The sequence below is a fragment of the Vigna unguiculata genome, chromosome 6 (genome assembly GCF_037176805.1).
Source record: "Vigna unguiculata cultivar grain cowpea cultivar isolate G323 ecotype 2 chromosome 6, ASM3717680v1, whole genome shotgun sequence".
Lineage (NCBI taxonomy): Eukaryota > Viridiplantae > Streptophyta > Magnoliopsida > Fabales > Fabaceae > Vigna > Vigna unguiculata.
The window spans coordinates 37,196,091-37,213,246 of NC_140797.1; the positions used below are offsets into that span (position 1 = coordinate 37,196,091).

General features: G+C 30.4%; 1 protein-coding gene across 1 annotated transcript; it reads right to left on the reverse strand.

The window, feature by feature from the left end:
• Positions 1-6,164: 6,164 nt before the first annotated feature.
• Positions 6,165-16,670, reverse strand: LOC114187693 (uncharacterized). Its single transcript, XM_085675116.1, has 17 exons — positions 15,818-16,670; positions 15,501-15,685; positions 14,857-15,018; positions 14,712-14,748; positions 13,525-13,595; positions 13,233-13,334; positions 12,942-12,996; positions 12,061-12,154; positions 10,896-11,085; positions 10,205-10,355; positions 10,070-10,110; positions 9,185-9,254; positions 9,039-9,107; positions 8,920-8,945; positions 7,889-8,792; positions 7,724-7,773; positions 6,165-6,507 (listed from the first exon to the last, which is right to left on the reverse strand). Exons 1-17 carry the CDS (start codon positions 15,874-15,876, stop codon positions 6,374-6,376), a joined length of 2,400 nt encoding a protein of 799 aa, XP_085531242.1. The 5' UTR covers positions 15,877-16,670; the 3' UTR covers positions 6,165-6,373.
• Positions 16,671-17,156: the final 486 nt, after the last annotated feature.

Below are 17,156 nucleotides of genomic sequence, written 5' to 3' on the forward strand. Positions count from 1 at the left end.
AATGCACACAAAATGCCAACGTCAATTATCCTAAAATAACTGGAATGCAAAATTAAAATTAAACCTCAATTGCCAAATGTCAAAAGTGGATAAGAAAAAATGAGTTAATATAGCATTTTCATATTTGATAAATGGAATATCAACTAACTCCTTTTGAAAGACTTCTATTAAATAAGTTTTACTAGATTAACATTTGATTCGATAAAAACCTAAATTTACATATGAACCCAATAATATAGGATCATAATAAGTTGATTACAACTCACCACATAACTAGACATGTTGCAACCTCTCTTGGATTTTATCACTAAAACTATAAGATCTATATTAAAATATAGGTCTCGATACTTAATTCACAAATCAAATAAAAATTCATATATCATCTTAAATATATGACCACAATTTATATTATTTTTATCTAAATACTTTATAATCATCACATCATATATATATATATATATATGAAGATTCCACGACTCTGTACATATTTCATATTTTATCTTAAATATGATCATCTATGTACAAAAATATTCAATGCCAAATTAATATTATTAAAGTAAATATATTTTTATATTTTATTTAAAAAAATTAAAATGGAACATTTTTTTATAAACTAATTTATTATGTTTAATTTTCTTCAAAACTAGCGTAAATAAATCGAGTTTAATTTACTTAAAAATCATTTTTATTTTTCTCGTATGTCTTTCGTTAAAAAAATAATGCTATATAAGATTACATTTCACTTTCTAATTTGTTATATGAAACTGGCATTAATGACGAGATTATTTCTTAAAATATGAAGACCTTTTGAGTTATATATCCTTATTTTCACTTCATATGTAAATATTGTACTTACATATACTTATAAAAAAGAAGAGAGAAAATATTAATAAAATTTAATTTATTTCAAAACACTTAAATAAGAAATTACAACAGAAGTAAATAAAATCCTACTTTTTCTTTTGATAGTAAATTAAAAATCCATTGATTATGAAACACTTTATTAATTATGCATTGACTATCCAAACTGATGAATTAATTAATTGAACATTTAAAATGCATTCATAATACATTACTCCATACTTCTTCACACAATGCATGAAAGGAGAACTTTTGAGTCGGCAATTAATAATAGAAATATTTATATGTTGACTTTTTCATGTGAGATGGTTAAAATAACACATCATCATCATCTCCACAATTATGCATGAGACTCGGTAATTTACAAAACATTTCTATCATGCTTCTATAATGGTTGTTCATATTAAGAAGCAATATTCAATGGATTAGACTTTGCAAATTTTGGATTTAATTTGGCTTGCTTACCTAGACGAATGAGATCATATAAAACCAAAATTTAATTTTAAAAATGTTTGGTTGGGACATGAAAGGTTCCATTAAGACATTATGTTTGTGTTAGGTTTGTTGTATAACATGGACGAAAAAAAAAATAATATATATATATATATATATATAAAATAAAAAAATCATATTTTAACTCCAAAATTTTCATTTTGTATTTTCTGATTTGGTTTAGTGTATAACATTGATTAATGTATCATTATTTTTTTTGAAAAATTTAATACTCGATGCTGAATCGCGTCAAAAAATACAAAATGCAGATTAAAATTGTAAAAATCAAAATATCATAATTCTATATAATATTTCCTTATAAAACCTTAAAAAATCAAAATTATTTGGATAAAAATTATTAATATCAAGCATAAATGAAATTCAAGTGAACAAGATTTTCACATTAGGAGAAGGAAGATCCGAAAGTGATCACATCATAAAGAATCTTTGCAAAAGTGATATGATGAGGTTATGTATCCTAAAAGTATTAATTGGTTCCAACAACCACCACAAAACTATCATCATGTTTTTTTTAAAGCCATAATCTATTATATTCATTGATTGCGCACAAAATTTTAAAATTTAGATCGCCTTAATTACTTGAATTATTTAAAAGAGTTGATTTTAATATCATTCAAAATAACATAATACTGAATATCGTGCATCTATATAATAGTTTGAATTATTGTGTTGAGTAAAAGTGCTTTAGCACATAATTTTCAAAGAAAATATTTTTGGAAACTATCATTGTAAACCCACATGTTTTATCTTAATTTTAACATTAATTAGTTAATGTAATAAAAAAATCTGATTTTGTTTCTAAATATAATTTAATTTAGCGTACAACTGTATATAATCTAAATATCAAACTTTTTTTTACACTTTAGTTGGTGAATAATAGCAGTTTTTTACACCAGTGAGGACCACTCACTATTATATTATTTATTCTCACCGACCTACATCAAATGAACGCTATAACTCCATTTTTTTAAATTTATTTTCATACTTTTACTTTCTTTTTTACTTTTTAGGGGATTGTAGATATAAAATCCACATACAGCATTTTTTTTAATTTATTATACACGTTTTATTCTGAAAAGATCGAAATTTGATTTTTCAAAGACTAAGATCTAACTTTTTTTTAGTAACTATTCTTGTAAATAAATAAATAAAAATAGTGATTTTTATGAGAAATTTTTTAATTGTCCTATTTACTAATTAGAAAAAAAATTAAGTTTAATTAGTCGAATATTACTCATTTTTGTTTGGAAGTTTCAGTTTGATACCCATTTTTAAAAAATTTCAATTTTGTCTCAATTTTTGAAAAAAAAAATGTTTTAATTAGTCCCTTTCAGAAAAAATTATTAACACCGTTAACCGCATGTCACATGTCAACTTCTGATTTTTTTTATTTTTTTTTTATTTTTAATTTTTTTTGAATTAACAAAAAATTGTCACGTGTCAAATCCTTGATGTGACACGTGACATTATGAGTGCCACATAACAAGATACTGCCATGTGTTGGTGTCCTTGTCAATTGTCATTGTATTGATTTCAATTTAGTGTGCACATATGTCTATTTGTTTTAATTTAGTACTCATATATGTTTAGTTGTTTCAATCTAATCTAATCCCCACTCTATTTGTTTCAATTTAGTCTGAATATTTTTTTTTTAAAATAGAAAAATATTGCATATCTTTAAGATAAAATTTATTATTTATATAAATATTATATTGATATTTGTTATTAAAAGATACTTACACGATTAAGTATTGATATTTATATCAAAATTTAGTAATAAAAGTCGTAAATAAAAAAATATGAAGTAACAATTAAGAAAAAAATTAATATGTTACGACATCATTTTTAATAAAAAAATATGGGTATTATTGAAATTGTTATAGTAATATTTTATTATTTACGACTTGTAGAAATACAGTTTATTTTAAACTTGTAAAAATATAAGTATGGTTACTTGAAAGTAATAAATCTTATATCGAAGAAACAATACTTCAAAGATTAAACATGAGTAAAATATATAAAATTTATTGTAGTCAAATATTCAACTAATTTAAGCATTTTTATAATGAAATCAATATAAATAAAAGATTCAATGATTGAAAAAAAAAAAGTTTGTAAACAAGTTGAAAAATAATTGATGAAAATCAATTATGTTAAAATACTCTGCACCCTTCTTTTGCCTTCCGCCCCCATCCCAAGAAAAAGGAAAAAATATATAATATGATAATAATTAATGAAAAAGGCAGCATTGGGTGTGAAAATAATTGGATGGAAATAAGATAACAGGAATGGCAACCGGCGGTGCCAGCATCCATAATGGATAATGTTTTCTTTTTTTTTTAAGCTTTCCCCTTTCATAACGCTACACACATTTTAAATTTAAAGACATAATATTATATATATATATATATATATATTAGCATTTAAAATAAAATTACACTAATTTGGTGACTTAGTTATAAGATTTGACTTTCCATATGGATCGTAGTAAAAAAAGCATATAACAACATGAAATCCAATTCATACGACAAATAGTAATAATTCATGGATTGGTCATGTGAATCCATTTTAGTTTAAAATAGGCAAAGTTGAGTTAAGACTAAGTCAAGTAGATGATTTAAGTTAGGTTCAGATCAAATTAAGTTTAGGTTAAGTTAAGATTAATAGAGTTGATCCAAATATATCTTATGTTGAGTTGGTCCAAGTTGAAGGTTAAGATAAGTAGGCTCAAGTCGAATAATTAAGACGAGTCAGTCTAAGTTGAAGGTTGAGTAAAGTTGACTCGAGTCAAAGGTCGGGACGAGTCAATTCGAATTGAAAATGAGTTGAGTCGACTAGGTTGAAGAACCAAGTTGAGTCGGTCTAGGACAAAACCGATCGTCGAACCATGCCGAGTGGCCTAGGCAAAAAGTTAGGTCGAATAATCGAGTTAAGTCGGCCTAGACGAAGGTCGAATTAACTTAACCTAGGTTAAAGGTCAATTGGTGTCTTTACCTAAGTTGAAATTCGACCCGAGTTGACCTGGAATCCAAAAAAATCACATTAAACCATTCATATTAGCTTTGAATACATCATTAATCATTCCATTTATCATTTCACAATTCAAAACCAAATTGAACACATGAGAGAATATCTACATTCCACACAACCATTATAAAACCCCCAAATTCATAATGTACAAAACATATATCAACAATAAATCCTAATTTTTTCATCTAACAACAAAGTAAACATACTAATTAAGCATACAACCACAATTCCTAAATGCAATTCAGAATCAATTATGAGATACAATCTTATTTTAGTAGCTAGAATTAGCTTTCCTCACACAATACAAACACCCTTTCTCATATTGTTGCTATCTAGAGTTTATATCCACATATCACCTAAACAACCAAATCAAATCCCACTTTTAGATCAAAACATGACATCATGATCATAGAGCAACAAAGGTTCAATAAGAGTAACCTTAAGTCACATGCAATATCCTATAGTTCACATGCAGCTCCAGACCTAAAACACGTAATAAGGACAAAATAAAAACTTATTTTGTTTAAATCTTTAATCGATTGATTTCATGAAACTTCTTACTAGAAACAATTCTACATTTCCTAATCTTTAATCAGATCAAAGTCAAAATTAAAAAAAAAAATCACATGATTTCAGAACTTCATATATTAAAATTATATTTATACTTTAAATCTTTTATTATTAAAATATGTTTAGAGGGATACAACTAAAAAAGAAAAAATAGAAAATTTTCTCTTCATTTATTTTTGCATCGATAAAAATTAAATTACGTAAAAAAAATACATCAATGAAAATGTTTTTTACTGTTCCATTCTATAACAATTTTTTTTTTCAGTTTTTATCTTTTTTAAAAGTAACACCTTAAATGCCTTTCTAAGAGAACGTAAGATGGAGAGACTGAGTAAATTTGACATCCTTTTCCTTTTCAATTCTCTTAAACAAACCAATGAAATATTCTATAGCTAACTTAAATTTCTCCCTAAATCTCTCTTTTCCAAATTATCAAAGAGCTTTTTTAGCATTTTTTTTACGACTGACACGTATATTTAAAAATGCGATGAAACTAATTTTAAGTATTAAATATAGTTGAGATGAATACTTAAATTACTTTTAGGAATATAGTTTATATTAGACTTAAATACTTTTTACATCATCATTTTCGTAGTGTTTGTTGTGGATGGTCCTCATCTTTACCAAATGTTTTAGATGGTCCTCATTTTCGCAATTCGTGTTTAATTTAGTCATTTTTTGTGACGTCGTTTAAATCAGTTACGGAGCACTGTACTGAGGTGTCTTATGTGTACTGTACAGTGTAGTAATTAAATATAAATAGGTGTAAGCTAGGGTTTTGAGAATGAATTGTTGGGCAGTTGGTCGGTTGCTGTAATCTTCTTCCTCCATTTCCACGATTTGTGTTGTTGCAATCTTCTTCTTCCTGCAATCCCATGTCACGATCCAATCTTCTTTCTTTACCTTTGAATATAATCGTTGGAGACAACAGTGTTGTAGCAATTCGTGCAATGTTGGTGGTTCAACGATAAACCCTAGTTCACCTATTTATCCCCAAATATTTAATTATTACATCTGTATAGTACACGTAATATACCCCAATATAATGTAATACAAACAGTGTCATATGTACAGGCTCCATTACTGATTTAAATGACGTCACAGAAAAGAATTAAATTAAACACGAATAGTGAAAATGATGATCATTTTAAACATTTGATAAAAATAAAGACCATTCATAACAAACACTGAAGATGAAAAAGATATTTAAACCTTTACATTAATATGTGTGAAGAAAAGAACGATTTCAGTAACTTGGCCGAGAAAATTATCCGTATTAGGAATGGTCGCTGAGAGAAAAAAAAGATGATTTAACGTTCCTTTGTTCACGAGGCATCTACAGAGAAATTTTATTGGTACTGCTATGTTCAACGAAAGCGTTACTGCTTCAGGGAGGTGCCTACTTCAATACCTTCTGAACATGCAGAAGCTGAAAGATGAAGCTTTCAAACATCACCTGCCCTGACATGCTAATTTTATCATCATTATGTTTTTCACTCTTCTTTCTTTCTTCGGGCAACCATAGTTGCATATCTGTAAAAAGAAACAAATGTAGCATTTGCATCACATAAGGGAAGGTGTGCAAAAAAATTCAAATATTTAAATTACATCCATTGTTATACTTATCCACTTTAATAAATTCGTTTCATATTTAAATTCATATATTTTATTTAATTGGATTTGGAGATTTTTTTTACAGTAAATAAAATTAAATGTTGTTATGAAGAAATTTTTTGGTGAAGATATATATTTTATTTTTTAATTCGGAATTACAGATTTTTTATTCTATTTGTAAAATGTTTCTTCCAATTCGAACGGAAGGACATTGCTGAGTCGGTCTTGAATGGGATATTATTGATTCTACTTCGTCTAAATCATTTTTAATTCAAGATTGACTAAAATATCATTCAACACAACCTAGATTTAGAAGTTATCAATTACGCCTCAGTCGAGACTTTATTTGTTTGGTCTCCACTTAAAAATATCATTATCACAACTTCAATTAAGATATTATTAACCTATTTACAAATTATAAATTTATTTTATATCTGAATATGGCTTATTTAAATGTTTAAAAGTCTGGCATAACTTCGCAGTCTTATTTTGTAGTTTGATTTATGAGCATACCTACAAACAAATCAATAAACTTAAATAGGTTATTAAACATAAAAAGGATAAAGAATATGGTTATTATGTAATATTAACCTAAAGAAGATTATTATTAAAGAAAATAAAAATTCATCAAAAATAATCATTATATTATACTAAATATAGAGAGACAAATAATACTTATATTAAACTATAAGAAAAAAATAGTTATAAAAGGAAAACTACGCATAAATGAAAAATAATAAAAGTTTCAATTACAAATATTAAATGATTTTATTCTCTTTTTGAACCATTATTAATCACTATATATATATATATATATATATATATATATATATATATATATTTAAATTAACTATTAATCTTGAAAAATATCCCAATGATTTAGTTGAAAATATAAAAATTAACTTAATTCAAATAAACTAAAATTAATTTCTTAAAAATGATAGATTCGATTTTAATATCAATTTTATTCAAAATAAATAGATATGGATCTAAATTAAATTGAAAAAAAAAATCCAAATCCATTTAATTTTTGGAGTTTTTAAAAATTCAAAGCATGATAGCCTCACAAGTAGATGTGAACTGAATTCATTTCAAAAGCAAGAAATTAGATGGATAAAGAAAATTAATCACATACCTTCGTTTGAAGTTTTACATCTAAGAGGAGTTTCAGCTTCGCAATTGCTCCTGGTGAAAATTTCAGTCCCCTCAGTATATATCTCATAAGAAGTATTATGACAGTGTTGACCCTGCCTCCAATGCAAGAAAAAAGATATATATGTAGAATTAAGAATAGACATACTTTCTTTTATCTACTTGGCTTTCTTCTTTGTCAGGTTTCTTCAGTAATGATGATATCTCCTCCACATGACCCGAAGAGTCAGCTGTTACAAGACACTCAGTTGCTGATGCTTTTGGATTTGTGTCCTCTGTTCCTTCACATTCTTGCTCATGATTCTTGAAAGATGGGGCATCTTCTGCTAGTTTCTTTTCAGAGAGCAATTCATTATCTCCCATGAAAACATTTTCTTGATCAAAATTTTTGCGTCTGTCTTTTTGCAGTTTCACTTGTTTCTCGCTTTTGCTAACACTTCCCTGACCTGACATATCAGTAGATGAAGTCGCACAATGAAAACCTCCAGCATCCTCAGATTTTCCTTTGAAATGAAAATCTGGAGATAAACTTGGGCTTGTTGGCCAGGAATCAACGTTAGGGAATGCGGCTGAACAGTCAAATGCCAACTTTTGAGAGGTAAAACTGCAAGGAGGTGAATCTGGACGAGGTGCAGTTTTATTAAATCCACTGAAGGAAGGACTGGCCTTGTCACTTAATTCGAGGGTATTAAAGACGCTAAAAGGATCTTCAATTCTATTCTTGGATCCGAAGACTGCAAAATCTGTCTCTAAATCTAGACAGAATGAGGCGGCAACAGAACTTTTATCAAGTGAAGGATTTCTTTCCTCAAAGTGCCAACTGTTACGTGACCCCAACTCTTCCTGGAGAATAGAGTTTGAAAAATGAGATGGTACTCGCTTTGATGAGTTTGGCATACTTCTGTACTTTTCGTCCTTGGTACTGGACCTATTTCTAGAGCTAGAAAAAGCATTTCTATGTTTTCTAGGGCTTGCAAAAGCATTTCTATGCTTTCTTCTGTTCTCTCCTGTCAATATTATTGCTGGTGAATGCGCGGTGGACTCACCCCTCACTGACACAAAAATGAAGACATTCCAATTAGGAATAGCGCCTATGTCTCATGTATCAAATAGATCTACTAATCATATGCATAACCCCTCTTGGGAGTCAAAAGAGACGGAGAGAGAGACTTATATTACCGGCAGCGCATGAGCTTGACTCTTCGCTGACAGAAGGTACACAGATAGTCAGACAAGGTGGCAATATAAAGGAACAGAAAAAAAAATGATCATGAAACACAAGATTATTCTGGTTTTACCTCAGCAAGCTCGAATTATCCCTTACATCTTCTGGAATGAAATTTTGAGCATTGAAGTTCCCATCTAATCTATAACATTAACGACAGCAGAAAAACATAAGAAAATGCTCATGTCATTACGGACCTTCTAAGAATAATGTTCATACCTTGACCTGCTAGCAACATAAAAGTCAAAATCTTCCTCTAATTCGTCTTTAGAAAATGAAGACCGTGGTTCTGAAGATAAAGAAAAAGCATAAAAGAGTAAAAACACCACATTGGAGTGATATATAAATCGTTATTTATGTCATATATGTTTTTGACTCAAACCAATCAACATAATCTCATACATGCTAGATGCTCATTAGATGACATCAGATCTATGAATAAGTGGATCTCATTGACTATCCATCTAACAGACGAAAATTTGACCAATATAAGCAGTTAAAAACAAGTGCGGAATTCAAATAAGAAAATGAGTAATAAATTGATAGAATGATTCGAAACATTTCATCATTTTCCATTCTTTTTATAATATATATCTTCCATCATACTTGGATTTCTCTCTTTCGCTAGGTGTCAAATAGTTTGTGCCCAACACTAAATTCAAGTACAACACAACCAGTCATGAGGTCTCTGTGTTTGAAAAAACATTTACATATCACCTAAATAGTTAGTCCTGTAGTAGATGTAGTTTCTCTCCAGAGAAGATGCTTAGCATTTACAACATGCTGGTAGGAAAGGGTTGAGAAACTACTGTTTAACAAATTAACGTTAATTGTGATAACACATGCATACTTGTACTCAAATTGATTTTAACTAACAATTGTATCTACTGTCGTTCTAGAGAAAATAGGACATAAGTTTCCAAATACGTTCATGAAGTGTAAAATGACCAGGTAATTTCTAAATTTTCGGTGCGAATTAATTAAAATAGGTAAAGCCGCATAAATTAAATTATCTTGTCAGTGTCATTGGTGTTCCATTCTAAGAATATTCTTTAAAACATTGAAGTAAGGTTATATTTGGTAGCTTAAGGAAGCAAATTGTACCGCCCATATCCGTCTGTTTCTTCGTTACAGCTGAAGAAGACCTGCATAGCCATACATACAACCATCTTTAAGTCAAAAATATCATTATGGGAAACAAGGGAAGGTGCGGTCTAGCCTCTGTAGTATAGCAAATACCATTTCTTCGGCAGTAGGCCTTCAAAAGCATAGTTCTCCATTTTATAGGTTCCACTTTTCAATAATTCAGGAGATTTAGAACCCATTTGAAAAGTCTTCTTACACGAGGTATCATATCCCATCTCGTTGTCAAAGGTCTCATCAAGGAAAACTGAACATGATATATTCCATAAAAGGCGGAGAAACAGTTTTTCATAACCGAAAAGAGATAGTCATGTCATTTACTGCAAAGCCTCAATATGTAACCAATGACCAGCTCTATTATTTACCACATTAAGTATGGATAAAATCTAGACAAATGTGGTTGGTCCAGATAGATAGGTTTTAATTGAATCATTGACTCGCGATTCACGGAATCCATTAAGTAAATGATATGGTCAATATCTCCAGTGCTTAAATATAAATTATCTAATTCAAATAATGTGGTCATTTCTGAAATTTACAAGTTACATGCATTTCACGTTTTTTTTTTCTTTCCTTTTCTTATTTTACAGTTCTTCAGTTTTATGTTTTTTTCATCTGTTACTGCTACATGTCATAGATCTTGATGAATAACAAATAGTTACTATGTATACAAGAAATCGTTCAAGTTATTTCAAATGCATTTTCGCAAAGTGTTACAGAACAAAAGTATTGAAAGAAAAGTAATTAGATATAACAAATAAGAAAGAAAAAAAATAGGTATGATTACCATTCCACAAGTCTCCAACACTATTTTCAGTCTTGTAGAAGAATTCTTCCCTATCGGCAGAGCCATTTCTGTTATCAATGTCATAAAAATGATTGCCGTTTCCAACAATTGCTGAGCTTCGCCTTAATTTGTTAAATGGGAAGTCCGAAGAACTAATAGGCGAGACCTTGATATCTTGCACCATTGTATCCTACAAGTAGTGTGTCACAATGTATAATATCAGAATTACCCAACATAACTCATTTTGAATTAAATTAGGCAGAATATAATGTAAATTATTGGAAGTCTATCAATCAGGGGAACAGTATTATACGTCCAAGTCCAGCTGTGATCAAATCAAAAGACTAAAACAGGCAAAATATAATAAAAGATTAACATAAACAGCAGTAAAAACTTAACAATCCCCTCAAAAATTTTAAGGGATACTATGTAAAATAAGTGGCATGGGCCATCGTAAGGTTGCTGCCTTGTATCCAAGAGCTATAGGCAGCTTTCATTGAGATGATTAAGAGATAGAAAAAAAAATGAGAATATAATTTGAAAAAGGGTGAAGCGGTAGAGAGTGTGTAATTTTCCCTAATATCTTTAATCATATGATCGTTCCCAGTTATTACTAAGTCATCTCTGCTTAACCGACAGATCCATCGCCTTAATCATGATTGTTTCAAATTAAAATACAACAACTAAGTGATGATTCATTAAGTCAACTCTCATTAGGTCATGGTTATTACCGAACTCTCCGAAGTTTCTCTCCAAGAACCCAATACATACACACACTAATCTGACTTTTCCAAAGCAGCAATCTCAATATTGTGCATAAATATCATATTATCACTGAAGATTGTGGACTAATTTATGGCTCGACTAATCAGCGCTCAATAACTTTACGAACACAATGTTATACAATTACGTCATTGCATCCTGCCAATTAATGGTCATCAATTGCAGACTGAATTTTTATTCCATGGATGAGGAATAAAATAAAATGAGATATAATTATGAAAGCACTTTAATAAAACAAGAACTCGTTGATTTTTCAAAATAAAACAAAAAATAGAAGATGTATATCAGTTCAGGTATCATTAATGATTGACAAGGAAAATATAGCTATAGAAGATGCTGATTATGCAAGTGTGTGGTGTGTAAAGATGATTTTTTGCTTCACCACTTCAAGTTCAATGTCATCCAGCACATGGTTAAGTTTCTTCAATTTTGATTTACTTCCATCCTTCTGCAATGGAGAATAACTATATGGGATTCTGCAAATAAAAAATTCCAAAACACGCACACAAAAAAATCAATCTGTGACATCCAGTGAAATTCTTGAATGATACTATCATTTTTTTTAAAAGAACAAGTGAGGTTATGTTGTTCATTTAAAATAATTTTATGATTAAGCCTACCTTTCATGAAACTGAAGGGACGATAGCCCCAAACATTTAAAACTTACAAGTGGCGTAAGATATGAAATTTGAAAGAAGAACACCAACTATAGTTAACACTTATTGTTGTCATGAAATATAAGACTTTTTTTTTATGCATTTTTAAACACTGCTGAAAAATAGGATACAGGTAAAATCAAAAGGGCGGCTATCAGATAGCAAACACCATCCTTCTCTGAGACAGCAATGGGACCATTGCTTTTTGTTACAAACAGGCGACTGGTAGCAATAGAATCTACCTTTGTAGTATTTGTTAAAGAAAAAACTTACTTAACAATAAAAAAACGGGCATCATTATTCGTAAACAATTTAACAAGTCTTGATGGATATTAAATAATAACAGGTCATGTATAAAATGACAAATGTTAAACATATGCTTAACTAAAATTTTCATAGATGTGTGAGATGATTGGTGATAATGTGAACTGAAGAAATTTTCGACATTGTAATTAAATGAAGATATTTAGCCACAAAGTCATTGAAGTGGCAAAATTGCACCAATCACACGGTGGGAAAACTAAATTGTTTAAGGTTAAAGGGTTATTCTTACGGAGAGAAGAAACAAAAAAAAAAAAAAAAATGCAAAAAGGATCAATTTAATTACCTAGCACGTTGCTCTGGCGAATGAACTGGCGTCTCTGTCCCAACTTTACCCAGGCCTAGAAGGATTCAATTAACATATATATATGCGAAGAAAATGTCAGAGTAAAAAACAATTTCATAAAATTGTTATATGTAAAAAAGTTTCACTTTATCTGAACATATTTTAAATCAACTAAAAGGGATATATCCTTACATTTTAGTTGACGAGTATATAACAATAGTCACAGTGATCCTACGAATAACTAAATATGAAACGGGAGGCGAACCAAGATGAATGAAAAGCAATATGTACCTTCAAGTGAAAAAGAAACATGATCTTCGCAGGTCGGACACTTTTCTGCAGTGGCATTAGGTTCATCATCACACACCAAATCAATAACAGAAAATTCCGAGTCTGAGAACAAGGACAAACCAATAGGTGAGAGGAGGCAGGCGCTGAATTTGAATGTAAAGATAAATGTTCAATAAATTCCACTGTAATTGCTTCGAAAGCAAAATATGCTAAGATATAATAATCTAAAATTTACTAAAGCAAGAAACACATTTCCAACATGTTCATTGAATATCTATAATATGCTACTTACATTGATCGGATACTGTCTTCCATTGATTCAGGGGTCCATTGAAGGCAGTATTGTGGTGATCGGAAGAACTCCTGTCAAGTGAAAAAAAAAAGTGTCAAATTTTCGAAGGCTGAGAAATAAGTGGTGTTATGTGAAACAAATGCGTAGTGGTTGCAGGTTAGCCTAAGAATACCAAGCCAATACATTTAGAAAGAATCCCTCTTGTAATTTTTTTTTTCTATATTCGTCCAACTCTCAAAATGAGAAGGGAAAATTAGAGAGAAGTGAGAAAAGTCTAGAAGGAAATGGTGAAACAAACACAGGAAAGCAAATGAATAAAAAGTTCGGTTCAGTTTCAAATTCTGTCATTTTGTTTGCCTTTAAATTTGTTTTGACTAGTTTCATCTAGAAATCTGAAAATTTTGAAGCCAGACTGAACCAACTCGATTAATAAAAGTGTTGGGAATAGTCCAAGTGTGAGTCAAAAAGTCCCACATTGGATAGAAAAGACAAAGTTAAACACCATATAAGAATAAAGACCCATAACAACATTGCCTTAAGGTTTTGGTGTAAAAGTGGTGTCTAAGGTCTTATATGTGTAAGACTAATGTTATATAACCATATAGAACCACAATCTCTCAATGACCATAACTATGCCATGACCATGACTATAAACCATATATGAAAAAATATAACCTATCAGTGGTATCAGAGCCGATTGCCTTAAGGTTTTGGTGTAAAAGTGGTGTCTAAGGTCTTATATGTGTAAGACTAATGTTATATAACCATATAGAACCACAATCTCTCAATGACCATAACTATGCCATGACCATGACTATAAACCATATATGAAAAAATATATAACCTATCAAAAAGGATTAGAAGCTTTTGATCCACGCCAATCCAACTCCTGCATACCCATGAAAGGAAAGAAAAAGACAATGAACTCAGAAAAAACCAGCGAATGTAATGTTTTCACATTTCCTTCTAGCTTCGTTGCAGACACCTTTTTTATGTTTGCCAGCCATTGATGTATTACTATGTGGAGCAATAAGTTAAGACGAAACAAGTGAAACAATGCTTACAAGTAGGCAATGGAGTCCTTCTCCAACCTCATAAGAACCCCTTGGTTCCATTCAATTTCTTTAAGACTAACCAATATAACAATATAGAAGAAGGCTCAATAACAATGTAAAAGTATCACTCACTTCGGTGATGTTTCAGTCTGGCGGCACAAAGGTGCCCCTGCATATACATTCATTATATATTTCACATCTTAGTTCCAAATTGCATTTAAATTGAACCAAACAGACTTGACGGTTTTTGCGTTGGCTAATGTACTAGATCACGTACTTGCCTCTTCGAATCTGAAAGAATTTACTGTAGTATCCATATTGGTAAACATTGTTGGCTGATCTGTTGAGACATTGACTGGCAGGGTAGAAATATTGATGTCTCCATCGTCCCTCTCTTTCGTTGTTGTACAGTTAGCGTGGGGGAAAGTTGATAATTTGACTAAACAAGACATAAGCAAGAAAAGAAGCACATAGTCATCAGGACAAAGCAAACCAAAAAAAGAAAGCTGTATTAGCTGGCTGTCCTTTTCCCTGCCAACGTGGTTGTTCTTCAGGAAGTTTTTCAGAACATGAAATATTTTAGCCTAATGACTACCTCACCAAAAGTCAGGAATTAGAAGCCAAGTTTTAATACAGTGTAACAATTTCTGTTTTAGCTAAGTAGTGGAACATCAAACATGGGAAACAAAAAAAAAAAGAGTGAATAATTCTAAGCCTCCATAACAAATTGCATTAGCTAGCAATAGTTCGGCTACCCGAATGATTCAAACATGACAAGACTGAGAAAGTACTTTACCAATAATGTCATATATATATATATATATATATATATATATATATATATATAGCGAGAGAGAGAGGAGATCACTTTTCAAGTCTCTAAAGAAATAGTGTTATGCAGAAAGAAGATTTGATGCTAACCCTCCGGAAAAAATGGATTGCACTGCTGAGCTTTTGTTGACAAGTTAAGCAAATTAAGAATGTCCAGAGACCGATGTTCCTTGAGGCTTTGTCCACTTATTCCTGGACTATCATAACAGTTATCTGATCCCATCATATGCAAATTTTGTTGCTTACGCTTTCTTTGTTCAAAGTATTGCTTTTGCCTGGTGAAAATAAGGAGTTCATTACAATTCTACAATATATATAACCTCCCAATTTCAGCAGAACCACTCTTCCCTGCCTCAACCAACCAACCTCCATATAGGTTTGTAACTAACATAACATCAAACTTTTACCTCTTTTGTGTAGACTTCCTTGACTGAAAATCTCCCATCCCGGCGCCAGTGATTATCATGCATCAATTAGATAGAATGTTTGGACATCAGAAGCAAAATTAACATCATTCAATTATATTTTTGTAAACAATTTGCAGTTTTGGATGGCTCGTCACGCCAACTACCACGCCAACTACGTCAGCTAGCATAACATGAAAATCAAATTTTGTTTGCGCCAGAGGCGATGACTAGAATTTTTTACTTTCATTTTCTATTCAGAAAACCTTGTGATTTCCAAAAACATCTACAAATGCTAAAATTCAGTGGTCCTATAGGATACTGTAATCCTTCAAAGGATACACAGATTTTGTTTCTTCCTAAGTACACATAATATCTAGATTCGATTGAAAATATATTGCAATATGCAATTAGCTCGTTTCAACAAAGCTCCAACTCACAGTAGCAACTTTCCGCCTGGATCCTCCCATCCATTGTAACATCGTGCAGGATGCGATCTGCAACCTCACACGAAACAAAGCAGATCCGCAACGTTCAAACAATCGCGTTCAGAGTTTCGATTGAAAAAGTATAGTTCAAAAAAATTAGCATTATCATGAAATGAAATTCTAAAGGCAATCGTTGTCTCAGATAGAGAGTATTCAGTTACAGAGAAAAAGAATGACACCTATAAGGACGAATCGTGGTCTCAGATAGAGTATTCAATTACAGAGAAAAAGAATGATACCTATAATAGCGAATCCAGATCTGAATTTCTTTTTCGGAACGTAGTGGAGAGGAGATGATCGTTGAAAGGTGGAGCTTAGGAGAGCCCTTGTGAATACCGAAATTTTGAACTCGAATGCCACCGCGGGAAAAAAACTGAACCCAATGCTATATAAAGAAGGTTTTTTAGTACTGAGTTTATGTATTAAGATTTTACAAACTACCTAAGATTTTACTTGTTTGATCTTAAGTTATGCTGCATTATATTCAGAAATTCTGTGTAAACTTTGTAATGTATGTTACTAGTGTAATAGTTTGTGATAAGTAGAACTGTGAAATTACTTAGGTCAGAGTCAATAGCCAATAAATTTTACTACCATATTGCCTAACAAAATTGATTAGTTTGCTTTGACAAAAACTTATATAAAATATAAAATGGAAAAAATAAAACAAAGAAATAAATGTTGAAATGTAATTTGGCTTGAATATAACTATTACATGTTGATTGAATATGGATTGTATCCGATTCTCTCAAATCACGTGCAAATAATTTCACTAATTAAGTATCGATTACATGTACAAGTACACAAAAATACTCATAACAATACAACAAAATTTGTTTGGTATTAATTTTATG

Bases quoted from the DNA above. Each gene is read 5' to 3' on its own strand.
- LOC114187693 (XM_085675116.1), bottom strand. From the start codon at position 15,876: ATGATAATCACTGGCGCCGGGATGGGAGATTTTCAGTCAAGGAAGTCT. The intron at 15,019-15,500 runs GTTAGCATCAAA...TGTCTTGTTTAG, and splicing joins CAATCCATTTTTTCCGGAGG to TCAAATTATCAACTTTCCCC. The intron at 8,946-9,038 runs GTAAAACCAGAA...ACCTTCTGTCAG, and splicing joins GATAATTCGAGCTTGCTGAG to CGAAGAGTCAAGCTCATGCG.